Source organism: Filicampus tigris, chromosome 5, assembly GCF_054856515.1.
Source record: "Filicampus tigris isolate MCC_2025a chromosome 5, RoL_Ftig_1.0, whole genome shotgun sequence".
Classification (NCBI taxonomy): Eukaryota; Metazoa; Chordata; class Actinopteri; order Syngnathiformes; family Syngnathidae; genus Filicampus; species Filicampus tigris.
The window spans coordinates 15,968,089-15,979,234 of NC_141221.1; the positions used below are offsets into that span (position 1 = coordinate 15,968,089).

At 39.9% G+C, this 11,146-nt stretch overlaps 1 protein-coding gene across 2 annotated transcripts in view; it reads right to left on the reverse strand.

Moving 5' to 3' along the window:
- The window catches only part of dapk1 (death-associated protein kinase 1), a 38,379-nt gene that overhangs the window by 27,017 nt on the left and 216 nt on the right, over nt 1–11,146 (reverse strand). For both annotated transcript variants that reach the window (XM_086031004.1, XM_086031003.1), the window contains exon 2: nt 10,551–10,740. In XM_086031004.1, coding sequence (XP_085887130.1) covers nt 10,551–10,612 — 62 coding nt within the window. In that variant the 5' untranslated portion in view covers nt 10,613–10,740. The remainder of the gene's footprint in view (nt 1–10,550; nt 10,741–11,146) is intronic.

Here is an 11,146-nt window from a genome sequence, read left to right on the forward strand (position 1 = left end):
TCTATATTTGATACCACACCACTGATATTTGAAACTGGAACATCTATATTTGATACTTGTGCATCGATATTTGATACCATATGGATAATTAATTCAGGTGTATCAATATTTGATATCAGAACATTGATATTTATTACTGGGGCCTTGATATGAGATACTAAGGCATCAATGGTTGATACTTGTATATCGCTACATGATAGTAGCTCATTGCTACTTGATACTGCTTGATTGATATTTGATACTGGCATATCGATATTTGATACTGGTGCATTGATAATTGACACTGGAGTAGGCACAAAAAGTAGGACTATAGGTTAGGACATCATGATATTCATTACATTAGCTGTAAGGTATTGCTAGATAATGCCGGGATTAAGGGCAAAGATTACACGGATAAATACCTTGATGGCCTTTAATTGACGAGAAGGAGGATCCTGTGCCCCCGTGAGATTATGAGTCTTTAATCAGGCCTGTTTAGTATGTTAATGGTGGCATGTCACAGTTGTTGATTAATGCCCAGTGCGGCTCTTTTCAAAAAGTTAACATGTGGTAGGGCTCATAGGTCGGCTTTGGTGTTGTTGTTTTGGTTAGCAACGGGGCCTTGTTATTCCTCTTTAAACCCCTTGGGCTCTGTGTTGGCCATTGGGTGTAGACCTCGCTTTCTTTCTTTTTTGCAGTGTCTGATCCTTGATTTCCGTACTACAACTGGGATTTCAGTGAGGTACATTCCACAAAAAAAATCTGATATAGCAGAGGTGTGAACGATGATATAGCAGGGGAATGTATCATATTTATGGTTTAAACTATGGATAGCATAGTACCGATACAAGTTATCGACACTGGGCCAAGATCTTATAGGTATAGGGTACTCATGAATGCTGCCGATACCAGCCACCGATACTTAAGGCACAAAAACATCAGAGCAGTAGTTGGCACTAAACCGGGACAGTTTGACATTCAGCAAATCATCACCTTCCTCAGACAATAAAAAAAAAAACTATTTCACAATTATCTGTCACTGTGTCATTTGAAATGTTATATATAAAAAGCACTGGTAGTATCGGTACTTTGTGTCTTTGAGTCCTCAAGAGTGAATACTCGTACTGGTATTGGTCCGAAGTGGTAAAAGTAATAAAGTATGGATAAAGGCAATTAGAAACCGAATGCCCATGAACAGCCAAGATTCACTGGGAGAACATCAGCCACAATCCTGCAGTGTTAAGTCATGCAACACACCCAACCCAAGTCAGCCAGCACCCTGCTCCTTTCCCAGGACCCCCCTCCTCTCTCGTCTCGTCCCCTCGCTCCTCTGGCAAGTAGGCCAAAAAACGTGAGGGCCTGTCGGCGCTTGAAGTCACAACAAAAGACAGCGAGGACATTTGATCTGGCTTCCTGCTATCTGGCCTCTTGAAAAACAGCATCCCCGCCCGCCTCGCCTGTGTTTGTTCTCCGTCTGCATGGAAGGGCTCTTCCCTCATTATTTTGACACAACCCCCCACACCCTGTCTATTGCAAGAGTTGTGCAAGTGTGGAGGGATTCCCCTGCTCGTAAATAAACGTTGTGTAGTGACGTAATGGTCGAAATACTATTTGTTTGGGGTGGGGGGGGGGATTATCCTCACCAAAAAGTTTTTTTTGGATAGTGTATTTTCACTTTTCAAAATTGCAATTGAGATTTATCAATTAATTTTTTTTTCAAGATCCTTTGCCCATGTATTCTTTTTTTTTTTTTTTTTTTAAACACAAGCAATAAATAAATAAATTGGGATTAAAATCAACGATAAATGTTTTGGCCTTATAGGTTAGTCAATCCATCCATTATCCGAACCGCTTATCCTGTTTTACGCTAAATGAATGATGAACTGATATCAAAGTCAGTTTATCTACTTAAAATAAAAAAATACAATATACATACATTATAAAAAATATAGCCTACTGACCAACTGAAATTGCAACCTTTGCCGTTTGAAAAGTGCATTGCTACATTGCATTGTCGACTTGAATTTGATTAATTGGTCAGCCCTAGTTGACGTTTACTCTAAGATAAATAGATTACTGAAAACATAAAACAAAGGTAATTACACGTCGTGTACTTAACCACGTCACGTAAGTTTGCCTTTTGAAAGTCCGCTAGCTTAATGCTAACACACAATGGAAAACACCATAGACGGCTAACGGAACTAGCATCAGTGGTAATTATGATCCTTTACGCGACAGATATTTGAACAAAAAACGGTGCAGCAATACACTCGCAAGCAGATATAATTTATCCTCTGCAAAAAATGACAAATATTACTACAGCTCACGGAAGTATTATACAACCCCCTGGTGGCCAAGGCGCACACACCAGAAGGAGCATCCCAATGTCAATCGATATTGAAGCATGAAATCATGATGCACAAACTGTTTAATTCTTTACATTCTATTTAATTATTATTACTGTATGTTTTAACAAGTACAATACTGTAGAATGCTAGTTTTCTATATACACTATACACATATATGTATATTTGTCCTGAGGGGAAAAAAATATCATAAAGCAAAGCATAAGCAAGCAGCTGTGCACTAGCTGTTGATTGGCTTCTTGCGAAACAGGAGAAGGTGATGAAAAGCCCAAAAGTGTTAAGTAGGATATCAAGGCTGGTTGGCAACGCTTCACAAGTGTGATGGTGATGCATTGCAGACTGATGCAGGATGACACAATGAGTGCAATCTCACCTACACGCTACAGAATAATATACTGCCTTTTGAAAATTTTGAAATTAGGCCCATTGTGTGCTGCCTAGTTATGTTATCATATTGCATGTTATACACTGCAAATAGCCAATGATTCATGCAGTGAAACGTTGATCCTCCCATCGTTCACAATTAGCCATTTTTTAACGTTTAGTGTTCAAAGCGACATCATGTCATACATTTGTATGAAGAAGTCACAATTTCATTCGAAACAAGTGGCAGTTTGACAATAAAAATAGAATTTACTCAGGGGCAGAGCCAGAATGTGGCTAATGGGTGGAGCTGAATATTTCTCTCACCGAGCAGAATACTCCTATCCCCACACATCTTGTATTAAAATAAAATGACAAACTGAATAATATCAAGTTCAGATCTTCCTTAAACAACAACAATTGTGCCATTCTTAATATTCAATAAATTAAAAACATAACAAAACACAAGTTAAAAAATAATTTAAGAATAATTTACTAAACAATTAAAAGTATATATTTTTTCTTGAATTTCACTGGGTGTGCACACCCAGGCCCAACCATGGCTCCGCCCCTGCTCAGGGAAAAAAGTCATCAATGCAAAGAGAGAACAGATTTCGAACAGAATTACGTTGTAATTTTACGAGCATAAAGACAAATTAACAAGAAGCATAGGAGGGGGAAAAAAAGATTTTTAAAATACCACTATGCTTGCTAAAAATTGTGTCTTAGGCAACTGTGCCATTAGGCTAACAAAATACCTTTTTTTTAAAAATATGGATAAAGGCAAAAATGCAGCGTAATCACTGAGTGTTTTTGCTCTTCAACTAGAGATGAATATTTCACAACAAAGATGCCTGCCAGATCGCTCCTCACTACACAACGTGCGTGCTAAAGTGCTGATGATGCTGATGATGAACACATCGCTCGCGCTCCTTCAGTTAACAAAATGCTCATGCCAGACTCTTCCTCAATGTTTTTTCACCCTCGTCAGCAACAAGACCAACGACAACATTCCGCTCACCAGCCACGTGAGATGACGATTTCACTGAACATTAACTTTTTCGACCGGGTTTTCACTCTGAAACTCCCTTATCATGTCACGACCTTCAAGCTAATACCACAGCAGTGTCAATAGAAGATAATGCACCATGTTGTTTGCGGTGGCCGTTTAGAATATTTCATTAGCCTAAAAGTATAATTGCCTAACTTCATGTCACAGTATAATCATTTTTCTATGACTCATTTGTTGAAATTTTCTGAGAATATGCCAAAAAATTATACTATAGTGGAATCTGTTAAAATAATATTTTGGCATAATGACATCTAGTATTTTATCAAAATTAGGTATTTTTTTGTTGGATAATAGATAGTTTTTTTGTGAAAAATAGTACTCGATTCTTGTGGAATTACAACTTTTTCCCATAGAGTTGAGACTTTTTTTCTCTAACAATTATGACTGACTTTTTTTTCTAGTACACTTACGACGTCTTTTTACATGACATCTTTATTGTGATCGTACAGTGCTACAACTTCATTCTTGTAATATCACCTTTTTCTCATAGAACAATTACTTGTTTTTTTCTCTTATGATTGTCACTGTATTCGTAAAATAGATATTTTCTGACAAAAAAATTGTTTTTTGACTCATAAAAACTACGTTTTCATGTAGAATTACGACTCATTTCTTACATGATCTTTTTTGGGTGAAATCATAAACAAGAGAATTACAACTTTTTCTTGCAAAAAATAGGATTAGGAACTAGGATTTTTGTTTCAGAAAAAAAGAATACAACTTTATTGTCTACATTTTGGCATGACTTTGTAGGCACATTTTTCCAAGAGTCTGTGGTCAAATGATAAATTCTCTACAATGGCATGGACCACCTTTATATAAAGTATTGCATCCATGAACCAGGAAGTAGCCTACAAATAGATGAACAAATAAACACAAGTGTGTGTCCTATTGTCATGTCTTGGTGGAGTTCAGTGTTATTCTATCCTCCCATATTTGTAAATGCAGGATTAAAGAAGCAACTATTGTTTTGGAACTCATTGGGTGGTGGAGATGTGGTGGAGCTAACGTAAACATTGTGGCCACCGTGTGCAATTAGCAGCTAGTAAGCAGCGTGGGAGGCCGGCTCTTAGTGTTCCCGACCCATTCGGCTGCACTGTGTGTGCGTGCGCGCTCGCGCGCTTGCGTGCGTGTGCCACAAAACAGTTACGCAACCGCCGCGCCATTGTGTACCGGCGGAAAGCGTAACCATGGTAACGGGAGTGAGAAGTAGAGAAGAGGAACCGCCGGCTGCTCGGAGGAAGGAAGACGCTGATGGATTATCAACACTGTGTAAATAAAAAAATGCACATCTGTCAGAATATCAGGAGGATTTGCTCATGAGCTCATTATTACCACGCAGACAGCACCAGGAGGGAGACCGTTACGACAGTTCAGTGTTTCAGCTCGACTCACGAGGCTTTGCTGTCATGCGCTGTCCACACACAATAATGAAAACTAACAGTTCTCGCAATTTAGAGTCCATCTGTTGAGTACATGTCTTTGAAGGAACTCTGGAAATTGGCACAATGAAATGGAAGCTTCAAATCAAAATGGCAGATGGCCAGTGTCTTTTCACGCATGGCTCCTGCAGATGTTTTTGTGAGAGTACGTCCTTGTGGAAGACGTGACACGGGTTCAAGTATTCACTTTGGGAACTCACTGATACAGAGTGCTGATACCTCTAGTACTTTTGATATACAAGATTTCAGCAATGTCAGTAAATTGTAAACGAGGGCCTTTCTTTCTGATGCGGATGATGATTTGCCGATGTGTCAAGCTGCCGCACTATAGTGCCAATTACTGCCGAGGAGGACTTTATGTCAGGTTTTTTTTGCGATGAGAATCGGTGGCTGCTAATGGTAGCCTCTACGAGTACCTTTCATTCATTCATTATCCATACCGCTAATCCTCACAAGGGTCGCGGGGAGTGCTGGAGCCTATCCCAGCAGTCTTCGGGCAGTAGGCGGGGGACACCCTGAATTGGTTGCCAGCCAATCGCAGGGCACACAGAGACAAACAAACATCTGCACTGCCACGCAAACACCGAATAATAAATTACAATCGCAAATCTAAAAATGCTACTGTTAGATTTGTGATTGAATGAGCATGCTGGGGTTCACTGAAGTGTATACTTCAATGTTTTTAAAGCGCCGTTGAGGGCATCGGAGGAATGCCGATCATGCGTCCTTTCACCCTCCAGCTTCTTTTTTAAAGGCATGAGGAACAATGGTGGTCGTTGTGCTCCGGAGAGGCTCATTTTACCATCTTTACGATTATGACATGGACACATTCCTGAAAGCAGCATGAGTCATGTCGCAGTATCACTGAGTTATTATTATTACTGTTATGAGCTGCATCAAATGCCACTTTGTTTTCACGACCGTCCAGCTATCTGCGTTAGTTAGTTCATGCCGAGCACATCACAGCATAATTGGCATCCTCGAGGACTGAGCCGAATGCCTTCAGACACATCAGGGACACGCGATACCGGCAAACGTCACGACGAGGTCACCGACTCAATCTGTCACAATGTCTCAAATCTCAAAGACACCAACGGCTGCCATTTTGTGCTTGGTGAAATTTTTTTCCATGAAAAAATAATGTGAATGCAAAAAAAAAAAATCAGTTCAAAGGTCAAAACTGTTTGAAGTAACACTTTAACAATCTTAACTGTCATGCAAGACAAAATGTTATCAGAACTATTCACTATTTTTTTTATTATGGGGATTTTATTTGTATTTTTTTTCAATATTATTTATTCATTTATTTTATTCAGATTTCAATCGATTAACTAATTGCACAACTTAAGAGGTGCGACTTTATACTTAATAGAGATTGTGTATCCGATTTATTTTTCGTATCGGATGCTCGCTTTACTGAGGTCATGCGTAACTTCAACGGCACTTCCCCCCTCCCCACGTCCCCCTCCCCCTTTAAACAAATGTGTTTGTATTCTGAATTGGACAACTAAACAGGTGCCGCTTTAAATTTAATACAGTTTATGCATTTGGATGACTTATTATCGCTATGACAACATGATTATTCTGACAGAAATTGTGGAAAGTGCAAAATTGACGTGAAGAGGAGGAGGAGATGGTGGTAAGGGTGGGAAGTGAGGAGGGCGGGAAGGGGATTTGGGGGGTGAGGGGCACCAGCTGCTCCGTTTATCCATCTATCATCTCCCGTCTTATGAAACTGACATTTGGCGGGTTTTTTTGGGTGCCTTCATGGTCTCAGGACTAAGTCAGGTGTCTCACACAGACAAACACACACGTACACAAAATGACATCATGTGACATGCATGTTCCTTTGTAGTGTGTCCTGGTTAAAAATTTTTTTAAAAAAAACAGTCTAACACCAGTTTCACCAAGTCACCATGAAACTGGGTGAACATGTCTGTCATAACTGGACATACAAAAAAGTCTCAAGGGCCACGCCCAAACTTTGAAAAAGTCTGAAATTTTGTATTGAATCAGATATTTTTCAATCAGCACCCTGAAATTTAGAAAAAAATTAGCCCCCGACAGTTTCACCAGTCGCCTGATGCACAGGACGCATGAAAAAGTCTCAAGTACACGTGGCTAAACTTGAACAGGAAGTGGGCTATTTTGGCTAGAACTGGCCATTTTGGGCAAATTTCAGCGGTCACATTTGGCTGACTCCAATTACGAGGGCTTGGCTTCAAATGAAAATTTTGAGGATTTGCAGTAAAAACGGAGTCGGTGGGCTTCAGGGCAAACTCAGACTGAAAACGGGGGAGTGACGCCCTGTACTATTTTTTTATAGTACATTTAGGAAAGAAAAAAAGTAAGAAGGCAAATATGTTCGAGGTACGAGAAAAGCTCTCTAAATGTTCTGAACGCCTGCTGCCACTCTGCATGGATGTACAGCAACTCAACTTCCCGCTGCTGACGTCGCATTTTAATTCAAAACAACAACAAAACATTTTTGCAGTGCGCTCCACTGCCTGTAGACACAATTAATCGACAATCCATACCGTAAAGAATTCTTAACGATCAATTAGTGGACCATGATGCACATCTCCTAGTGAGGACTACAAGGTCATACAAGGTGGAGGACCGCAAACAACACTTTCCACACTTGAGCGACTGTCCTAATTGACCGCAAAAGCGATGTATACACACACACACACACACACACACACAGTGACACCCGTTACCCACTAACACAGTTGGCAGGGATCCAATCAACCTCCAGAACAAGGCAAATTCAGTATGAAATCCCTCGTTCCTGTTCCCAATGGTACAAACACAGAGTGCTTGCTAAAATCGAAAGAATCAGCATTAAAGCACAGCCACAATGCTGGATGCTCGTTATTGGTACTTAGGTGGCCTATATGCTGGTTTGGAATTCTTTGAGTATGACTGTACTAGAACACATTGATATTGAATGTAAACTGTTAGGGTTACAAATGTTCCTCAGCACAAGCGCAAAAGCGAAATAATACGAATGAAAGCACTTCACAATGCTGGATGCTCTTTTCTGGTACTTCGGCGGTATTATACATCCATGATGCCACATGTCGACACATGGTTCAGTTAAACAAAGTAACAATAGTTCGCTTTGATCTTTAGCGTGTGCGAAAGAGAACGAATCCACTTTAAAGCATTGCTGGGTGCTTGTGGTGGTCTTATATATTCATTATCCTCACTTGCCAACACTTGGTTCTGTTAAGGTAACTACAGTCAGCTTTGATCTTCAGGACATACAGGACTGAAATAATCCGGAATAAAGCACTTCATAATGCTGGATGCTCGTTATTGGTACTTAGGTGGCCTAATACATTAATTATGCTCACTTGTCAACACTTGGTTTATTAAAACAAAGCAACGGTGGTCAGTTTTGGTCTTAAAGGCACATTGGGTAGAATTTAATGCCATCTAGTGGTGAACTAATAGAATGTCACGACCTAAGCTCGAAGCATGTGCGTTTTGAAGCACAAGCGCTGCGGTGCCTCAGAGAGACCACACGTCGCAAGCCTACCATCAATTTCTTCAGCAGAGGTTCAAGCAAAATGTCATCACAAACAACTTGTAGTATTTCCTCAAGTGACAATGTAAGTGCATTTGTTACACATGCTGTTGTCATGATGCTGAGGAACTAACGTTCGCTAAATTTGTCTCCTTCGGGTATCCGTAGCAGAAAGATGGTGGTGAAACATGGCAGCCTCCTGTAGGGGAGACTATGTAATATAATTAGAGATTACTTCACTGACGATTATATGAAAAAAAAAAAAAAAAAACGTTGATGTGATAGAACATTTTTTTTTGTATACTATTGAAATTAATAGTGTTTTTTTTAATGAACGAGCATTGACAAAATCAAAACATTCTACATATTGTCACTTTAAGCACACATGCAAAAGTTAAAGCATTCGTGTTAAAGCACTTCACAATGCTGGATGCTCTCTTCTGATATTTGCAGTGCAATACATTCATTATCCTATATACATATATACATACACATATATACTGTATATACATATACACACATATATATATACTGTATATACATATACACACATATATATATACTGTATATACATATACACACATATATATATACTGTATATACATATACACACATATATATATATATACACACATACACTGTATATACATATACACACATATATATATACATACACACACACACACACACACATACATATACATATATATATATATATATATATATATATATACATACATACATACATACATATCATGGTATTTTTCTTCTTACATTTTTTACACAATCTCATGAAATTAAGGCTGCAATAATCTTACAAGAATAAAGTGGTGTTATTTTCAAGAATAAAATGGTAACTCTTTTTTGAGAGTGTTTTTAGCCGGTTGACGGCTGCTCCTTGGGTTGGGGAGTAAGTAGTAATAGTGGGGGAGGCTGAGTGACAAATCTGCCATGCAGACTCAGCCCCTCCACCCAGTCATGCCAGCCCGAGGTAAAAGGGCGTTGAATGTAGGTCAGTGGGTGCATGTGTGGCATTAGCCATCCATCACCTCTGCCCTTACACAGCATTTATGTGATATACTTGGTATTCAGTTTATGGCTAATGCACTAGTACGCTCTTTGTTCTCATCCTAGCAAGACAATTCAGCAAACTTGGAGAACAACAGTGTCTTGCAAGTGACATTTTTTACACTAGTGCTGCTACTTTTGGCCTACTAGTATGCAATTAAAATTACTAGTAAACTACATGTAACATTACAAGGTTCACTAGTTGGATTATGTCACACACTAGGAGCTTCCTGGATGCTATTAGTAGCACCAAATTGCTAACCAATAAATTTTGCCTTACTAGTAGGAAAATGTAGTTGTCCAGAGAGTATGCAAAAGTTGTCTTAGGTTGTAGGTTACAGAAATGTTTTGAAGTTGTGTGTCACTCTAGTAGTTCAATGAAGAGTTTACCAATTAGGGAGCAACCAATAGCTCCGTTGTGGCCTAGGCGTGCACACCAAATGGAGTAGCACAATGGCAATTGATTATCATAGTGTACAAACTAAGATTTTCACATTTTATTTAATTGTGCTGTTGCAGTATTTTTTCACAACACTATAAAGTAATATTTTTCTTACTATAGAACACATTCACAATCATTTTCATTGGTGTTTTTGGGGGGGCTGAAACGGATTATTGGCATTTCATTCATTTCAATGGAGTCAAAGCATTATTTTCATACATTTTGCATGGCCCGTGATAGGGGGGAACAGGTGCAAAGATGATTTTGAAGTGAAAGTGCGACTCACCTGCCCAGCTCGTCTCCGATCTCATAAAACTCCTCGACATTCTCCTGCTTGAAAACAGTCATGTTGTGTGTGCACTTGGAGGAGTGCAGGGTGTTTTCTGGAGGGGAGAGGGAGAGTGGGGGGGCTTGTCACAGCGGCATGCCGCTCAGGGCACGCTCGTAGCCGGCTACCCTTCTCCCCATGCTCGGGCCTGGATTGGAGACACCGGTGGAAATGTAAATCAGATAGAGCGGAGCTGTCAAGAGCGTCACGACTCCTATATTCAAAAACAAAATTGATATGTCACCACCTAAATTATTTTGGGGGGTTGTGGAGGGTGGGCCGGTGCGTGGTGATAAATGCGTCCGAAAAAGGCGACGCATGAACGGCTACTGGCTCACACCCCGCTCCTCAGCTTGCGGTAGCTACGGGAGACCCGAGCCGCGGTGTTACACACCTACTCCCACTCTTATTTCTTCCAGCAACTAGCTAAAGGCATTGTCGTGAAATAACGTCTCAAAACCACACTCATGTAATCTCCATTTTCCTTTTAAATTGTACCCCCAAATGGACACGCGTCGCTCTCGGTTGTCCAAATTCGAAGCTTGTAAGGTGCA